This window comes from Amblyomma americanum, chromosome 1, assembly GCF_052857255.1.
Source record: "Amblyomma americanum isolate KBUSLIRL-KWMA chromosome 1, ASM5285725v1, whole genome shotgun sequence".
In the NCBI taxonomy this organism is placed as follows: Eukaryota; Metazoa; Arthropoda; class Arachnida; order Ixodida; family Ixodidae; genus Amblyomma; species Amblyomma americanum.
In genome coordinates, this window is record NC_135497.1 from 146,429,570 (window position 1) to 146,449,265 (window position 19,696).

Genomic DNA, 19,696 nt, shown 5'->3' on the forward strand with positions numbered 1-19,696 from the left:
ATATACTGCAGTCTGTCTCTCTGCCTGTTATCGATGACATGAATTTTTCACCAACGGACACTGTACGTATTGACTTCTTAGTGTGCAGAACTTAATTAAGAACTTAAAACTGTCTTCGTCCTCAGATGTAGATGGTGTTAATTCGAAGTTTTTGAAGAGTACCGATGTGTACTCATCCATAATCCTCTCTAACCTGTTTACTCAATTTTTGAATTCTTCAGTATTACCAAACAATTGGAAGGTGGGCAAGGTGGTACCGTCACCCACTAACTATAGACCAATTTCCTTAACTAGCGTTCCATACAAAATCTTTGAACATAACATGTATTTCAACCAGGTTAATTTTCTTGAAAATAACTCGTGCTTTACGCCACATTAGTATGAGTTTCACAAATCTTTTTCATGTGAGACACAGCTTCTGTCTTTCACTGATGACCCTCTTGCTGCCATACTCTCTGGATCCTACATCGACTGCATATTTCTAGATTTCTCCAAAGCATTTGCTCTTGTTAACCATCAATTACTTTGTTTGAAGCGTAGCAGGCTTAACTTTGATCCCAGCCTTTTAGTATGGATCGAAAATTTTCTTCTCAACAGAACACAGTTTGTACATGCCAGTAACTCTGATTCTTCTCCTCCAGTTTACTCCAGTGTACCCCAGAGTTCTGTGTTGGGACCATTACTTTTCCTTATTTACATTAATGACTTGCCTAACCACATTAACTCCTCTATTAGATTGTTCGCCTATGACTGCTTAATTTACAGAACGATTTCTTCTATCTTTTACTCTGCCCAACTTCAGTCTGACATTAATAGTATATCCGACTGGTGTAACACCTGGAACATGCACCTTAACCCTAATAAGTGCAAAGCAACACGAATTTCCTTGAACCCGCCTCCTGTTTTCACTGACGTTTTTGACTACCAGATCGATGGCCTTTCCCTAGAACACGTGACGTCTTACAAATACCTAGGCGTTTACATACCAACAAGCTGTCCTGGCAAACACATATAAACTTCATTTGCAGCAATGCCAATTGCATGCTTGGATATTTAAAGCAAAATTTCACTATGGCACCATCCTCTATAAAAATTTTACTCTACAGATCACTCGTACGCCCAAAACTGGAATATGCATGCTCGGTGTGGGATCCTGGTCTCAAATGTCACACTCAAACCTTGGAGTCTGTGCAAAATTGCTGTGCAAGATCCATTCTTCAGAACTACTCTCGTTTATCTGGTGTATCAAATATGAAAGCTAATTTGAACCTTCCACTTCTTTTCTTATGAAGAAAAGTGTCTCGCTTATCTCTCTTTCACAAAATTTATCATCACAATCGCCATCTTCAAGAAGCGCTTCTCTCTGAACCTGAATACATTTCGTCCCGTTGAGACTGCCCTCATAAAGTAGGCATCCCCTTTTGTTGCATGAACACATATTTGCACTCATTTATTCCCAAGACAAGCAATGAATGGAACCACCTGCCCACCTCAATCGAAGGACTTTGCACCTCTCTGTACACATCTATGACCTAGCATACAGCATTTATGGCCACTGTCTATGTATCAAGAATGGCTTGGCGGAATTGATCTGATCGAGCCACTGCTTTCTACAAGCATTCGTTTTGGTCCCAAGGATGGACGCAAAGAAAAAAAAATTGCTGATGGTTTAGCTCCGGTTAAAGCTATTGTGTGCGTGATCCGTCGTCGTGGCTTCCCGCAGTCGCCGTTGATGTCGATTGTAGTATACACGTGGACTTTCCGCTTCACCCATCATTCATCTGAAGAACGAGCGCTTAGTACCCTCCGTTATAGTTTTCAAATTTCTTCTCCCACTTTGCCTTTGCTAGACACCAAAGAAATGATCCCCACCGGCCATCCTCCTTAGTATCTCAGTTCAGTCACGGCTGCGAGGCACTTAGCTACAAGGAAGCATTGTACATTACAAGGCAGCATAAAAAACTTTCACATTTAGGGAAAAAACTCATCTCTCCTTGATGTGCCCTGCCCATTTTTTTTTGGAGGACCATCGGGCTTTTCTTAGAGTGCACAAAGACAATCCATGGATGTTAACTTTTTTTATTTCAGCTCTGTTGTCAGGCACCCACCTTAAACCCCAGCAAGACAACTGGACAGGGACTTGAAAGCAAGTCCAACTCGCACCTACTGCATAGCACCGCCATAATTAAATATGACATCACCAACTTTACTTTCACCACAGAAGGTGTGCCCTAGCTGCCAGGAAAAAAAATTAGCAGGTAAGAGAACGCCGGAAAATTGTGAGAAAATAGGGAAGTGAGACAAAGCAAAGGGCAGGAAAAGGCTACAGCTCATTGGGAAGCAGGGTTCGAAGTGGTCTGTTGCCTCTGCCAAGGTGCCTTGAAGGTCCTAGCACTCGGGAGTGTGCTCGGCCACCAGGATGCCCCTCTTTTTTCCAGCTGCAGCCAAAGATAGTGCATGGCAAGACATGGGTGGACCAAGCCCACATGTTGCAAAGTCTAGCATTGCACTTAATATCTCGACCAAAAGGTCAGTAACCACCTTCAAAGACTTGCAAAGGTGTTTACTGTACTGAACTCTCACCTCGATGTAGACAAAAAAGGGGGTACTGCTGGATTAAAACCAGTGCATCTCGCAGCAATGGCCTCTGTTGGCTTTGTGGTCACCGAGAAGGAAAGTGACGCTAGAGTCAGATTCAGCTTAAGTCTGGAGTAAAGCTCTGCCCGCATTCATGACCGCCATACAGAATTATCTGTCAAGGAAGGAGTCCATTTTTTCTTTGTGACTTGAACACTCTAACCACCAGACAAAATTATGAGCTCAATTTGGACGCATCTAGCTTCCTTGATATAAACTATTATAAAGCTCATTTGATTGACTGTTGCAGTCTATCACTGGAGTAATGCAGGACCCAGTGGGCCATAAAGTTGTATCCTACTGCATTATATCGGTGTTTCTTTTTGGGAGTCTGTGCAAACTCTTTAAAAAGAGCACTTGCTGTGCCCATCAAAGGGCACATTTATTCCAGAACACTGCAGGCAGAGATCTTTTGGTACATCCAGAAGGCACACTTGTTCCTTGCCATAACTGAAAATTACTTGAAAGTCTGAATTACTTTTTACCTTCATAACCAGTTCCAACTAAATATTTCAGGGATGAAGGCTGTGCTTGAATGTTTTATTCCTTTCAACAGGTGACCACCTGACTGCAACGTTTCTCTTTGGAAATTTTAATTGGAGAAATGTGTGTCAGTGCTTAGTTGTTGGTCATGTCCATGCAGTTGCACCACAGGCGAATATCGTGCAGTGATCCATGTATATTAATGTCTAACACATCATTAGAAAGAAGAAAATGTGCAAAAAAAATTTGGTGTCTAGTCCTTTCAGTGGAAGAAAACACGTGCGCTTTGCACCAGCTGTTTAAAAGTGCACATGTAGTGAGGCTGGCTCATGACAACACTGCGCTGCAATGTGCTGTTTGAAAATACATGCAATTCAGTATGTTGGCAGCGGTTAAGCTAGGTGGCACACAGCAGGCTGCAACCCTGCAATCTAACCCTTGTAATATCATTTCTCGACAGACTGACCCTGATGAGCTAACTCATTGGTGCGGAAGGTGGCAAATGGTAATTAACGCAGATAAAACTATACATTCAAGTTTACTTCAGTTACTAGCACTAGTCCTAACACCTACACAGTTAATAAACTGTCATTGAAACTGATGCGCCTGTAAAATGCCTCGGTGTAAATTTTAACTCTAATTTATCCTGGAGCACTCATATTGAACTGATCACTGCCAAAGCCTTAAAATGCCGACTGCATCAAGCCAGCCAGGACACAGGACTACAAGCATTCAACATGCTAATCAGGCCTGCAATAGAATACGCACCAGTCTTTTGGAATGCTCATCGTGCCTATCTTATTAAAGTGTTTGAATCTATACAAAACAAAGCTGCTCGATTCATCCTTTCCCAATACTCTCGGCATCAAAGTAACAGCACTGAAAATATCGCTTCATCTCCCGCCATTGGCCATGCGCAGAAAATTGAGCAGTTTATCTTTTTTTCCATGCGCTCTGCCACTGCAACACACCATTTGCATGTTTACATGTTCTTCCGGCACCGCACACATCCTCGTGGAGACCATATCAAGAAGATTAAGCCCATTTTTGCTCGAACAGAACAATACAAATACTCACCTTTCCTCCTGGCTATCGAAGAGTGGAATTCGCTTTTTTCTAGCATTGCGGTTATCACTGAAACATCATTTCAAACAGCTCTTTTGTCATATTTAGGATCTTCCAACCTAGGGTGATGTGTTTTTATCACTTTGTGGTTCAGTTTTTTTTTTCGGGCGTGTGTATACTGTTACTTTCCGAGAAATGTTAGACGCCATGTTTCGCAACTTCCGAAGGTGGAATTTTTCTTCTTTGAACTACTTTATTTGCCTATCTTGCTATATGTGCAATTTTTGTTATTCAGGTACCTGTTCCTAGCCATTTTTTCCTTTCTCTTATTAATTTGTACCTGGCTTCTTAACCTGCTTATGCCTGTTTTCAGCCCTTTATATTTTGTGTTGTACATTTAAGTTTTCTTTGATGAATCCTCACTATGTAATGCCTGCATGGGCCCTTAGGGTATTGAAATAAATAAAATAAATAAACCAGTGTATTATTGCTCCAGAGTGCTACAAATGGGAAATTTTATTTTGCATCACTGCTTTCACACATAATGCCATGCCACTTGTACTAACAAGTCGCTACTTCTTCACCATGCACATTCGCTGCATAGCACTCGGTGCAAGTTAATGAGTGCCACTGTCATATACATTCAGGAATGATGTTCACAGCATTACCACCACTGTGATTTAGACCTCAGGCTTTCTTATTGTGGCAAAAATCTTGAATACTGGAAGTGCATTTTTATTTCTGCACAATGACAATGCTATGGGTGACACAGTGGTAAAGGGGAGAATTTTACTTGGGTGTTCTGGGCAGTCAAAAGCAACATTAGTGGAAGCTAGTGAAGTAATGTGCTATAAAAAAAACTATGCAGATGGCAATAAAGCAAAATTCTTTTATTGCAAGTACCACACTTTTTCACTCGTAAGTGTTGCTGTTGCAGAACAGTAAGCCTTTTTGTGGTGTCACACAGACTGTCCGGTCTGTGTAGTCATGTGTCCAGTAAAGTGCATATTTACAGGGCAGTTTTTTGCAGATAAATACTTTCTACAACTGCTAATAAGAGCAGAATAGTACATCAGCGCTTCAATACTGGCTCAGCTACGCATGAAATAAGGGAAGTTTGTCGTGAAATTGCAGGTGACAAAACACGCCTCTGAGTCCGTACTATTATTAAGCACTTGGCCAATGGGGGCTCAGTAATAATACAGCACCAAAGGACTGTTAGAACGGGATTAAATTGGTGCTTGACTGAAGCCTATTCAACACCTTGTGGCATTCAAGCAAAATGAGATCATGTTGGCTGATGAACAGATGTAGTCTTTGCTGAAATGAAGAGACTCATAATTTCCCAAGATGTCCTAACTAGTAGTCGTTTGGAAGATCAGAGTCACAATGCTGCTACAGGTAGTTTGCAACTACAATGCACTCTCCATCTCTTTTCAGAATTCAGATGCCCTTCATGTCAACAGTCATTTTCTTCTTTTACAGATGGTTCTGCAGCAGTGGAGGAGAGCACTGAAGAAATAGCAGCGCAGTAGCAATTGCCTCTTTTCACATGCTTATGATATTTGTTTCATAAGCAGAAAGTTTTGCACAAGAAAGGAACTAAGGATGCAGAACAAAATAAGGTGCAGTTTGCACCCTCAAGTTCTGCTGTGTTCACATGCTGAAACTTGTGACTTCAAGAACAGATCCATTCCTCTAGTCCATGCACTAAGCCTGCTTTGATTGCATGCGCTTTAGAGAAAAATTACAGTATGTAATATAATGATCACTAAACTCCAATGCAAGAGAGAAATAAAGGAGTAAAATGTGCTGTCATGCAGCTATCATCACATGACGGTAAACCAGAACAAACAGGTCATTTATGCAAAACAAAATGGGCTGCCATTTCAATGGACTCCTCAGATTAGTGACAGTGCCAAGAGGAGGCGAGGAGTGGTGGTTGCCACCCCAAAAATCTGCCGAGTGCTTCCTTTAATTTCTGGTAATCAAGTACATATGTGAAGCTCTCGCCTACATTTTCATCTTATCTTTATGAGGCACATGCCACACAACCATGCATGCCCAAAATTTGACTAGTGCCCCCCTCTCCGACTTCTCTGCGCCACCCCACCTAAAATATCCTGGCACCGTCACTACCTCAGATCAGTGTGTACCTCTGACTTTCAACAAACTCGCCATTTTCTTCGCACCCTGAGCACGTAATGTCAAGAGGCTATGGTGGACAAATTGAGGTTGGCCTCTACTGATAGATTACCGCATTCTAATTGCAAAATGACTATTCTCACTAAAAGCTGAGCTTTTTGTAAGCTAGAAAATGGCACAGAGAAACTAAACACAGGTGTCACCATCGCTGGCCAAATACAGTTCTCTGCAGATCTCTGAGGCTGGGCTAGTCTGCCATTTAGTTCAAAATGATCACAGTTTTTTTTTCAGTGTAGACGTAATGAGTTTGAACTGCGTAGCGGGAAAATTTCCAAATGCAAGATTCTCTGCAATAAATGTGTTTTTTGCTGCCAGAAAAAACTCCAACACATCCATAAAGATCCACAAAATTGATTTGTCGATTTCTTGGGGTCTGCTACCACCTCCTTTCGGCATGAAATTTTGTGTCCGAGGAATTCAAGATGGCGGCCCTTACAGTAAAGCGATATAGCAACCCAACTGGCGATTGACTGGTGACGTCACTTATAAATCCAAGATGTCAAATTTGTATTTCCATTGGTGTACCTCACTTTCATCTCATTCATATCAATTCTAGTAAACCAAACAGCTAACACTCGTTACTTCAACGTCTTCCAGACGGTGGCGGCATCTTTTTTTTTTTACTAAGAATGAAAATTGAATGAAGTTCTCATCAGAGTGCCTTTGAGGTAGCATAATATGAAGTTTGAGAACTCAATATAGACTGCAGGTCCAGCATACTGCATATCTAATGTTCTCTAAACAATTGCCTCCTCCATTCTACAATTAAAGAAAATAAATTTCAATAAGGCTTTTTTTCTCCTTTGCTTTGCCAGTGAAAATTTGTATTCACTTATACGCATGCAACCTTGCACATAACAACCGAGTGCACATGTGCTTTTACCAGCAAATGAAAATAAACTTCTCAAAACTGATCAGTGACACTAGCCACAAAGGTGTTGTAAATGGAGGTGGTAACCTATAGCTACTTAGTATGTCATGCCAAATGATGAAATAAAACTCAATACAACGGTGATACTAACCTGAGCAGGGATCCTTCTCATGCAACGTGCTCAGCTGGTGCCACATACATAACTGTGCATTGCTTGCAGTAGCTAGAACAGCTGGTACGTCTCCAGTATCTGATTTACAAACACGAACTCCTTTGTTCTTTCACCCAAGAAAAGAAAAATTGCAAGGAACGCCAAATACTGGGTCCAAGCATGCTTCAAGACTTGCCACATGCCAGGACGATACCTTTGAAGAAAGGTCAAGGTCAGAAACTCCTCAAGTACAGTGTATAATGCAGTAAAACCCCTCTATAGTAAAGCAACTCAGAACAGCAGAAATCTTTACTATATCAGTTCTTGGTGATGCCATGGCTCTTGAGGATGCTCTCTGGTAATTATTTGGCTACTTACTAAACATAGTGTTGGTTTATAAAAGAAGCACAGAAATACCTTCCATCCTGCTTTAATCATCCGTTTATGTGGTAAATATTTATTTTCAGTTGTCACATCTCATGTTACGTTTTCGATTTTTTTTATGCCTTATGGAAGTACAGCAGTGGCACAAATACAATGCAGCCACGAATATAAAGTGAGTTTGATTTCATGTGAAAACCAAAGTTTTGCATGAACACGGTGTCATTTAAGAAGCAATAGTTAAGCGCACGCAACAGTCAAGGCGCAGTGGTACCGCTCACGCAGTGCCGCCACGCTTCTGTTTCTTGCCACCGCTTCCCTGCGCTTTGTGCTGCCGTGCTGAAGATCTTCGCCCTTTTCTTCTCTTCACTACTCTTTGCTACATTTTTACTGTCTTTCCTTTCTCAGCAACCTGCACAGCCTTCTTTCTGCATTCATAGCCAGCTTTGCTTTCTTTTTTTCCCGTGTGCGCCACGTGCTTTTCCTCGCAGCCCCAAAGAGAACCGTTTTATCGTCTTTGGTATCCATTTGCCTCCGAATGTCGACCTCGCGCCTGCCGCATTGTCACCATTCCGCGGGAAGTGCATCGTCGCGGCCAGAAGCTCTTTACTATAGCCGTTTCTTTGAACAAAATCTTTAAATCTTTAATATAACCGAAGAAAAAATTTACAGCCTATGGGAGATGAAATAGAACTGCAATTTCACTTTACTATATCCTAGTTTACTATAGCAAGGTTCTACTGTGTGCACTAAAAAAACTTCCACAAAAATCGTTCAACTTTTTTGGCTGAATAATTGATTGCCTTTCATGCATTGCATGGTTTTACTGCTTATCCTGAAATGGCAATGTACTTAAAGTTTCTAACATGAAACCATGTGCACAGATTACCCAGGCTAATCCATACCAATATGCTACACCTCCACAACCAGTCTTATGCAAAGCAAGATTACTTTTACATGTGCTGATTCACAAATTCCGGAAGTCGTAACTTGGGTCAAATGAAGGCTGCTGCATATAGTATGCCTAAAGTTGAGCAAGTGCTTCCTCAGGCAATTTTCAGAGCATCTAAAGCTCATAAGTATATAATACAATGCTTCAAAGTTGTAAAAAAATGAACTTTGATGCATGTTTTTGCACCTACACATCTTGGGCAAAAGCACCTGGCAGAAATAAATATGCCTAATACATCTAGCCAGGACATGAAATATTTGCGACAGAAATCGTGCAAAGGATACCACAAAATCTCGACTGGGTATTTGATCCTCAGGTTGGCGAGAAAATGTGCAGCACCTGAAGCAGTCTTCCATGTGCTCTGAACACTGGACAGCTGCGTTGTCACTGCACAATGGGAGAGAATTGCATTGTGACAAGTCCAAACACATACATGCAAGTACTGACCATTTCGTTTTGAATACTCATCTAGAATGTGGTCCAGGTTGAATGTAGACACAGCAGAACTATCCCCTTCAATGATGGAATGCTGAAAACAAAGCATTCTCTTCAATACGTGGAACATTTAATACATGACTATTTGAACTAATACTGACTGTTTAAACCAAAATTTAAGAGGAAATTAGTTGCAGTTAATTGAAGTCCTATTGCAGGGAAGTAAATCTGGACTACATTATCATTTTAAAATTAAGAAGTGCTGCTGATGTTACAGGATTGGGGAAGGACAATTCAATGGTATTCCCAACAACATTTTTCAACTGATTTTGCACAATGGTGTCCAGAGTCAAAAAGTGGAGTTTTGAGTGGGCAAGCTAAGGAATGCAGAAGTTTTTCTTTCTCACCATGGCATTAAGACAATTCACTCATTACAAAACTAACAAGAAAAGCACGTACCTAAACGTACATGCAATTCATCGAAAAGCCTGCTATGCTTGAAGTCATCTTTTAGCTTACATAACTAGTGTAATTGGCTTGCAGGTACTGAACTTAACAGTGACCTCTGCAATGATAGTTTGCCAAAGATTGTTATTGGTGGGGTTAATTTTTGCGGCGAGCAAAGGTACTTAATGCAGTTTCTCTTTCACTGGCACTTCTTTCATGTTTTTCAGCAATACGTGGACACGGCATGATACAAGCCTAATCACACCTGCCAGCTGCAGAGTATCACAAAGCTAAAAATATTTTTTCAATGCAAGTGAGACACATTCACCTCAAGACATACAACCACAGCAACTGAGACTGTTACTGAGAACCAAAATGCATGGCACTGAGGAGGCACATTTATCTTTTTTACAGTTACAGTTATGTGTGTTTTTTACAGTTACGAGGTTGTACAACAAGCCATGTTGCAAACTGAACATTTGAATGAGCCCTTACAAGAATACACAGTTTAGTGCGAGTGCCTTATGGCTTGGTGGCTTGAGGCTGTTTTGTGAGCCCTTATCTTATGGCTATGAGACTACACTGTCCACATTTAGCATTCATCAACATCAGTGAAAGTATTGCTACAAGCAGGGCAGAGATGTTTCTGCAAGGGGTGTGCAACAAGTACTTTTCCAATCCAAATCAAATGCAAATAATTTAGCGAAAAACTGAATAGTAAGAGAGCATAACCAAATATGAATCGAATATTTTTGTGAAAATTCGTTACTTGTGCAAATATGCAATGAGCAATCATGCAAAGCAGTGAAGTACTAGCGGCGGTAAGGCGCTATTACCTATGCAGTTATAGCTATAGCTGCTAAAAGACCCAACACTGATCTCCATTAGGTGGCCGCAACAAGGAGTCGATACATTGACTCTTATCATGGTGAAGTTATGTGCATAAGAAAAGTACCTTTTGCTGTTAATGATGGAAGAGAATTAACTAGTGCCACAGCTCTGTACATGAGATGGGTGAGAGCCAAGTAGAATCCGTGGCCTCCGGGATCGGGCGTCAAGACCAGGTTTGGTGAACCTACCTGGGCCCTGCCGCACCGCCCAATATCTAAGGCATGTACGAGCATTATGAATGCTCCCACGCAAATGGACCGCGTTGTAACACTGAACCCTCTATTCCGTGCATACCGTTCGTGGTCCTTGTTTTTGGAATAGTTGTGGAAGGTAAATACACCAGGCCTTATTCGAACTTCATACTCATTATTCGATAAGTATTCAAAAACTTGAAAACCTATTCAGTTCGTTTTTAATAATTTTGAGCATGCACTATATGATTCATTCGATGAACCGAACAGAAGGATATTTGATTCGCTATTCAAGATTTTTGAATCATCGCACACCCCCAGTTTCTACTCTTAAGTTAATTTTATCATAACAAGCGGAACAAGCCCAGCCAAGGTTGTCCACACAGTTCTGCATTCGACAGTTTCATTTAAGCGATGATTTCATCCACCTGGGGACCACTGCCACTTTTTCACTGAGGCAGTGCCTTCGAGAGAATGCACATATTTGAAGGAAAATGTATACCTCAAAGCGATGGTCATGGGACCCCCGCCGCAGCAGCTCGTTTTGGTGCAATCTCAACTCTCCTACCACAGAAAGTCCTGAGCCAGGAATGCTCGATGTGTGGTCTACGAATGCCAACCCCTCATAGGAAACCTTGGTGTAGGTCTGAAAGTCAATCCAGAAAGTAATGAAAAGACTATGTTCAAATCTGATACTCTGAGGGGGGAAGATCAAATTTCAGCATCATTAAACATTCCATAATTTTGTTACAGGCTTTGGACTGCAGCCCCTAAAGTACACCTGTTCTCCCTCCATGAAATGCAGGCTGAGCAAGCACCCAGGCGCAGGACATACAACATTCCTAGTTGAGCCTAACAGACAAGAGGCAACAAAGGCAGTATAACGCGAACTTTGCATATGTAGCATTTGTTCCACGAAGCCATCAAAAATGGCTTTTTAAGTTCTTTCGACTAACTTTGCAACGGTGTCTGAGACAATGGTCACAACAAGAATTCAGTTGCAGCACAGGACTCTTACCTTAGCAAGCAAGGTAGAGTGGCAGTTTAGAGATACCCTACGGTGCAAATCAAGCATGTAGTTTTTATTTGCTTACACAGTGCAAGGCATCAGGATGGCTCAATATCCAGCGACAGTAACAAAAAACCTTAATATTTAGCATTTTATTCTGCTACAGAATTTTTCGTTTCAAGCCAATAATGTTGAAATATAGAGGTGGCTTTTGGCAGCAGATATGTGGTGGTACATTTGATTAGCCACTGTGTAGGTGATTGGCTGCATGTGCAGTCTGCACTTTGTTACTTTATATTCAGCAAATGAAACCAAAAAAATAACGCCTGTGAGTTCTCTAGCTTTTTTGAATACGCAGCAAACTGAAAATAGGCACTAGGCCAAACGAAAAAGAATGCAAAGAACGTTAGGACACCATTTCCCACAACACTTCAGACTCTTTTGGAGGTTAGCATTGCTGCAGAAGCAGCAGATACGGAGACAACAGCAAAAATAAATAAAATACCAGCTGACCGACAGCACAGCAAAAAAAAAAAAAGGTACAGGGGGAGGAAAACACTCATATCCATAGGATTATAAGCAGATATAGGCAAGTCGGGCTCTGTTTGTATCTGCCCAGTCTGAGGCACCTACGCACTGGGGCTCGAAATGATAGCACTATCAAAATGCATGAAACTGACATGAGCTGCAGGCTGCCCTCACAAGGCCACCGTGGCATGCATGCTTCCGCTGCATGTGTGTGGAAGTCCTAATACTAATTGCTAATGGCCACTCGCATCGCAGGTAAAGTCAGATGAGCGAGTGAAACACAACTGCTTGTCTTTTCACCTGCTCGTATTCCGAATTTTGCAAGTAGACAACTTTTGTTTGCACATGCTGAATTTAATGATTCTTCCTGCACTGGATAATTCCTGGTGATGATGATTCCCGGATTTGGTAAGTGTAACCAACTAGCCCACCAGTTCGTACTGCACTGGGCTTGGCAAGGCTCAAGGAACCCTTCAAGCCACACAAGTCATCAGTGAAACAAGGCCACAACGCCCCTTTGACAGTTGCATAAAATATCCAAAATTTGGACAATTGCAAATCCAACTTGGAAACCAATACAGCGGCATTCTGTGGAACACAGTGAAATGTACAAACCCTACAACAAAACGAAGAATGAGTGGTCACATTCTCCATCACCTCATACACATTGTGACAAAATAAAACTAATAAATATTTCTGCTGAATTGCAACTGGGCATATCAAATGCAGATTTTTGAATTCAGCAAACTGAAACTTCTCTTGAGTTAGTAAGAACTAAAAGCAAATTAAAAGAAATACAAATAAAAATGTCCCTTCATGAAAAAACCCCTTCATTTACTGTACTGGCCACCAATTTTCTCTATTTTTCAAGACAATCTGGTGCTTCTTTTGATACACTTTACTATATACTACAAAAGAAGAGCAGCATACAAAAAAGTAGGAAGGGGCAAAAACAATATGAATGAGACACCAAGAAAGATAGCACTAATTCTGCAAAACGATGCAAACAGCAACACATGGAAGAATTGAAACGTATTCTAATACAGTACCACCAGGAGTTAGATATTCTTTTAACCACACACATTCAGTCCAGTATGCGGCTCTGAAAGATGAAAGAAAAGCACTTTTCTGAAAGGAGGATGACCTGCCGAGGTTCAGGTTAGCAGAAAGCACAACCCCTGATGATCCTGTCCTACCACAGTGCACCCGCAATGAAATTATAAGAGCGACTAAAGAGTATTGAACAAGACCCATACTTTAAAAGCACATTTCTACACAATGCCATACCTCTCTGCACAATGCACAAAAGTCGCTAAGCTTATCAAATACAAATTCTAGAGGGTCTTTTAACCGGCTATGCGTATTAGTTCTGCAAATTTTTAAGCAATAAAGGTTCAATGTTCCACAATACCATTTGTTGGGCGAGTTGGTGCTTACGATGATCCATAACAGCGCGACAGACGGGACAGAGAAGAGAGGACACAACACAGAGCGCTGACTCACAACTAAAACGTTTAAAGCTCGGATTTGATAGGATAGGTGAAGCAAGACAAGAGGAAAAGAAAAGGATTGCCGTGGTACCGTATCTGCACCAAGTCTCGCACAACTTGAAAAGAATTGGGAAACATGCTGGCGTTGAAGTGGTCTTCTCGGCGCCTAAGCGACTGTCTAGCCTGGTCAGAAAAGTAAATGAAGTGGAAAGAGAACCACAGTTGCTTGATAAGGCACGCGAAACAATTCGTGCCTTGCCAGGAAGGAGCTGTTTATTCTCCGCCTCTGTCATGTGGCAAGTGTTACATCGGCCAAACTGGCTGATGTGTTAACGAAAGATTAAAGGAGCACGAATCTAGTGTCTCTCGTGTCGCCATCACAGGGCACGTAGCAAAACATTGCAGACACTGCAAAGATGACGAGGACGAGGAAGACGATGACGACTCAAAAGCCTGTATTCCACTCTACAATAAATGCTCTGTGATAGCAAAGAACTGCGACTCGCTAGCTAGGGAAATAATAGAAGCCCACCTGATAGCTAGGACCTCAGACCAATGTATCAGTACTCCCTTTGTAGCACTGTCAGATAAGGAAAACCGTTGCCTTGATTGTGAATGCTAACTTGTGAATGCAAAGCTTGTGCCTGCTGTAGCAGTGAGATTTCCCACGTACCACTCTTACCTGTTGACACGTGCCTGATGTACTGGTGATTTTGAATGTCACGCAAGTCAAGCAGGCTTGTATCCTTCCCGGCCACCAGGGCAGTATTTATACTGGCTGGCAGCCAATAAACGTTTTAGTTGTAAGTCAGCGCTCTGTGTTGTGTCCTCTCTTCTCTGTCCTGTCTGTCGCGCTGTTATGGATCATCTTCAATGTTCCGTCACCTGCTCCATTATTAACTTACTGTGACCAACTGCTTTACCCTTTCATGTACTTCAAAAATAAGGAAACTTATATGTTTTCCCATGGTAGAAAGTAGGCCAGCATAAGCACATACTGGCTGACCTGAAGGTGAATTCTTTGTTGACTTGCTGCACAGAAACAACTAAACTAGCACAATATGGATACAACTCTTGAAATTCCTTCTCAACTCACCTCGATTTTACAATCAAACAGAAGTAATAGTTTCATATTAAGTACACCAAAACTCCTTGGCAATGGCATCTTAATGCTGAGGATGAGCTCATCCAATTTTCCATCGGAATCGAAGTCTTCTTCCAAATCCTAATAGAAAAAAATCAAACTGAAATTATAAAATGGCGAACACCAGACAAAACTTACTTCACTACACTCTCAAATGCTTCATGGATTCCCATCGCAATATATGTCAAATGGGTTTTACTTGATAAGTCAACAGTTAATGCAAATGACAGTATGCAGACTAAGCATGTCTACAATTTAGCTCACACAAAAGTAGTGCACGTTGCTTATTTAGTTGCTGCATACTTACGGAATAATATGGTGGAAATGATCACTCATAAGAAATGCAACCCGGAAAGGTGCGACAAACAACTGAATCAGAACAGGCTCAATAGCTACGTGATATCTGGTTGAAAATTTTGCAGCCAATAAACCTCCCTTTATAAGCTCCATCCTCTATTTATAATGAAAACAGAATTAAAAGGCGCTCACCTCTATTGAAGGTACACTCAATCCTTCAACGTGCAAGTTTAGCATGGGATAAGAACTCCAATAAACAAGTCCCTCACTGCCTTCCAATATAAATATCAGTTGACGCTTAAACCGCACACTTGGTTGCTCTTGGTATTGGTCTATTTTCTTCCAGAATCCTGGAAACAACAAAAAAAAGTTATCAAAAACCTTTAAGCATAAAAAAACGAACTGTAGCAACAAAGCTATTTGCGAAAAGAAGGCTCAGTCCAAGGACAAAAGATATGCCATGCTCACTGTGACATTTGCGATCTAACAAAACAACCATTTGTATTCTTTTTGACAAATATATTACAGAATGAGACACAAAGAGAAAAAAAAAAGTTCTAAAAGGATGTTAACGTCAGCTTGGTGCATATCAGGTGCACACTTGAATACGGTGAATATGGATCATACCTAAGTCCTTATATGCGAAGATAAACGGGATTATAATGGTTGTGCCGGTTATTACCACAACAAAAACAGTCGCCTTTGAACATAAGCTGGCTCTGTAATTTCGGTAAACGGCTTTACAGAAAAGCGTGTACGCCGCCATTTGTAAACAGCACCACGCATTGACGATAGCAGTGTGACTGTCCTGAAAGTTCTGAGTTTCAAGAGCATCTTTTGTTTATTTGTCAGAAATTCTAAACCTTCGCACATCAAAAGTCGTTCTAAAAAAAACTTACTTTTAATTTTATACAAATACAAAAATTTTTAAGAAAATTATTGAAAAAATAGCGCTGCGGCAGTAAGCACCTGAATGACGTCAGCTGCGTTGCAGCGCGGGCGTTTCAAACAAGAAACATGTATGTGTTGAACCCGACCGTAAGGCCCCATGATAACGGAAATAAAGTTCATTCATTCATTCATTCATTCATTCATTCATTCATTCATTCATTCATTCATTCATTCATTCCATCGTAGTGCTCTACACTACCATCATCATGCCTCTCTCTCACCGTCACTCTGACCTGCATGCAAGTTCCCGGCCGGCACCGAGCACATTGTGCTGAGATACGCACTACATGAGTCCGGCTTACAGCAGCACTCGGTTCCCCTACGGGCAACATTCCAGTGCTCCTCATGGACACTCGCCCAATGGGCCAACACACGCCAAAATGATGTTGGCTACACCCGCAGGGTCTATAGCTTTCCTTTTCGGCATGGATAGTCCAGGACCGGCACCTTCAGACTACCCGCCGCGGTACGTGGCAGTTTCTGCAATTTTTGAGATTGTTGTCGCTGTTTTAGGCGCTTTATCTCGAAAGTTCTCTGTCTTTAAATTGGGTGCGGCTGAAGGCGATGTGGCATTCTGATCCCAACCTAGTGTCAAGGGCATATGTGTTGCTACGTCGTCGCCAAGCTCACTTTCTTTTAAGAGCACAATCTAAACCAGAAGTTTTAACTTTTGTGCAAGCCTGCCTGCGTCCCTTCTGGTCTGCCTGCCATCATCGCCACATAACATCTGGTGGGTGTGCTGGACCATCAGCCATTTGTGCCCCTTAAGATAGAGCCTGCCCCTCAGTCAGCACTTCGATTTTTGTCGGCTCCATGAGCTCCGGCATCCCCTCTGAAGATGCCCAAGGATGGTTGGTGCATGTGAATGGGTGGCAACACTAAACTCATGGGCAACCCTGCAGAGCTGAGAAACATCTTTTGCTTTAGATGGTGCAGTATGTACATGACACAAAAAATATGAACTTTCTCTGGCAACTTGGGAGAACTTCAAGAAAAAACTCCTGGGCATGTTTAGCAGTGTCATTCTTAAGGAGAAAGCCAAGCATCCGATTGAGAGGGCCATGATGTTAATGAAAGAAATGAAGCATCTCTTCTGGCGAGCCTACCACAACATGACTGAGGAAAAGAAAGTGAACTTGATTAACAGGGTCAAGGAACAGGTTCTCACTGGCCTCGTAGGAAACCCACCAAAAAAATTTCTTAATTTGTCATAGATACATCAACAATTGAAAAAATCTTGGGTACCCAGGCTTGCCAACATGACTGGCAGCTGCAAGTCTTCCTTGCCAGCAACCTAGACAACCTGGCTGCAAACAGTGACCCAGCCTAGCGGCAGTCATCCGAGATATCGTCCAACTGTGTCGGCTTTCACCATCATTATCGCAGATGCAAGTAGCGACGCTTATGGATATTGTGTGGGAGGTGTCTCGGTAGGCAATAGCTGCCCTGCACACGAGAAGCTATGACATATCTCGCTGCAGTGTGAAGTGCACTCTTACAAGCTTCGTCGACTTGAAAAAGCTTTAAAATTGAGGCTGCCCATTTATTGGAGCATAAGCAAGCATGCCGAGCCCACAAAATTGTTTAACAAGCCTGGATAACATCGTGTTCCTCTGGGGTTAGGTTTAGTCAGTCTGCTTGCTGCATCTGTGGTGCAGTACAATTAAGCATAGCTTCTAAGTCATTATTGCTTAAACCATGAAATTTTACATAAGGTGCAGGCACATAATAGCTGCTGGTTATGCTGTTGCATACACCAGAAAGCACATGTTGTTTTGAGTGGCGTTCTTAGTATTTTTAAAGTCTGCAGTCCTCGTGACTCGAGCGCCACGCGTGTTGCATAATCTGCACACCTGCGGGCAACTGATCTCGTGCGGAGCCATCGCTCCATCCTTTGGCGTGGTGTGGAACCTGTTGTAAACAGCAAGGGTGGCGGAAGATATAGGGGTCCTGGACGTTGCACTCTGCGACCCGAGCTACGCTGCGGACGATTGTTGTTTGGCCGTGACAAGACCTTGCAACTAATTTCAGCCGCTAGAATATGTACTGCACCGGTACTGCAAAGCATTTCATGCTTATGTCTACTCTCGACCACGAGACAGAGTGCATTTTTTTTCACTCCCCACAGTCATGACTCAGTGTGCTATACTCTGTGGGCAGCACCATTAACCGACCATTGGTCTCTTGTACTGCTGTCACTGTTGATTCTTAGCTGCTATAGTCGGATACAGCCGAAGTCCGCAGTGAAGCTCCACCCACATTCGGGGTAGCTGAACTGCATTCTTCGTTGACGAAAAAGTAGTCTGCTGTTAAAGGTTCTTGTTATGTAAACAAGAACCTAACCACCAGACCAACCGAAGTCCGACCGACCGAACAGATCCACACCATAAGAAAATTGTAAGCGCATGAATTTCGCTGCCTTTGGCTTGTCTAACATTAAAAAACTGACTTTATTTACTGTTGTTTTGTCAGCACACATACAGCACACTGTGGGCCGCGGTCCACTGTTACCATGCAACTGCTCTTTTTTTTAAGTCGTTTCCTACTATATAGCTATGCAATTTCTTCCCTTTCTGTTGTTGCACTCCACCCACATTTCAGGATTACTTCATTGGCACCTATGAGAAAAACTGCCTTGCCTTTCAGGAGCATTTGTGTCTGCTTCTGTTCAAATTGATGAGGAACTCTTTGAAGATGATGACTTGGAAGATCTTGAGGACCTCAAAGACAAGCTGGAAGACCTTGAAATTAAGTAAATTGGTCTGTTGAACTGTCTGAAAGCTTGTTGCAATATTATTTTTGTGAATAAATAAGCATGAATGAAACAAATGTGAAACAGAGCACTGTGCCATCTTTTTTCAACTGCTTAGTGTTCTCTGTAATGAAATCTAAATTAATGTACAGCATTCTCTCTTCCTAGATTTGTACACATTATATACCTATCTATCAGGAAAGCCCAGAGACCTTTAGTCTTCCTCAAGAGAAGTAAGAGAATACCAGTAGAAAAGTGTCAGTCAGGGAGACGTAGCCTTTGCGCAGTTGTTCACTGCATGTTCAAGATCCATTCAATGCATTAAAACAAGAACATAAAAGTTTCGCAAGGAGTACTTCAGTAACATCCCATCCTCTGAGACAGTACCCCTGATAAGCAGCTCAAGTTTAAGAAGCAGCTGCAGTGAATGTTCTGCAAAGAAACAATTTTACAGTAAGTACCGACGTAGTGGGAGCAGCTTGGGAGTATACATCTGCTGAAGTCGAAAAGCCACAACAGATCCACACCATAGAAAAAAAATACACAGAAGAGAGTGCTGAAGTGCATTAAGCAGCCACTCCCAAACTATGAACTGCAACTGGCCGACACCATTCCAAAGGAAAGTAACTGATGCATGTTGCCAGTGCTTATGGGGCAAGAACTTGGAAGCTAACAGAAAGGCTTGAAATAGAACAGTACGGTGAACTGTGGAAAGGCAAACGACAAGCTTAACATTAGCGAAAGAAAATGGCATAGATTGAAGGAGAAACATTCTTGCTGAAAGAGGACAATACAGACTGGACATATATTGCATGT

At 41.9% G+C, this 19,696-nt stretch overlaps 2 protein-coding genes across 5 annotated transcripts in view; one reads left to right on the forward strand and one right to left on the reverse strand.

Annotated features, from left to right (window-relative positions):
- Positions 1 to 6,003, forward strand: part of Dysb (dystrobrevin binding protein dysbindin) — a 101,374-nt gene extending 95,371 nt beyond the window's left edge. The window contains exon 9 of the mRNA XM_077647183.1: positions 5,671 to 6,003. Coding sequence (XP_077503309.1) covers positions 5,671 to 5,720 — 50 coding nt within the window. The 3' untranslated portion in view covers positions 5,721 to 6,003. The remainder of the gene's footprint in view (positions 1 to 5,670) is intronic.
- LOC144113838 (transmembrane protein 231-like) lies at positions 2,085 to 15,972 on the reverse strand. Of its 4 annotated transcripts, none has more exons than XR_013310878.1 (8): positions 15,805 to 15,972; positions 15,370 to 15,527; positions 14,833 to 14,961; positions 11,212 to 11,355; positions 9,193 to 9,274; positions 9,030 to 9,132; positions 7,413 to 7,626; positions 2,085 to 2,438 (listed from the first exon to the last, which is right to left on the reverse strand). XR_013310878.1 is itself a non-coding variant. In XM_077647180.1 (7 exons), exons 1-7 carry the CDS (start codon positions 15,941 to 15,943, stop codon positions 7,485 to 7,487), a joined length of 897 nt encoding a protein of 298 aa, XP_077503306.1. In that variant the 5' UTR covers positions 15,944 to 15,972; the 3' UTR covers positions 4,905 to 7,484. The 4 variants fall into 4 exon arrangements, 1 of the variants encoding a protein (XP_077503306.1); XR_013310880.1 differs by lacking the exon at positions 2,085 to 2,438 and adding an exon at positions 4,905 to 5,676; XR_013310879.1 differs by lacking the exon at positions 2,085 to 2,438 and adding an exon at positions 4,905 to 5,697.
- Positions 15,973 to 19,696: the final 3,724 nt, after the last annotated feature.

Excerpts from the sequence above, each read along its gene's own strand:
- LOC144113838 (XM_077647180.1), bottom strand. The coding sequence starts at position 15,943 with ATGGCGGCGTACACGCTTTTCTGTAAAGCCGTTTACCGAAATTACAGA. Across the intron at positions 15,528-15,804 it reads CTTCGCATATAAGGACTTAG|GATTCTGGAAGAAAATAGAC; the intron begins GTATGATCCATA and ends TGTTGTTTCCAG. Across the intron at positions 9,275-11,211 it reads CCCATGACCATCGCTTTGAG|CATTCCATCATTGAAGGGGA; the intron begins GTATACATTTTC and ends CTTTGTTTTCAG.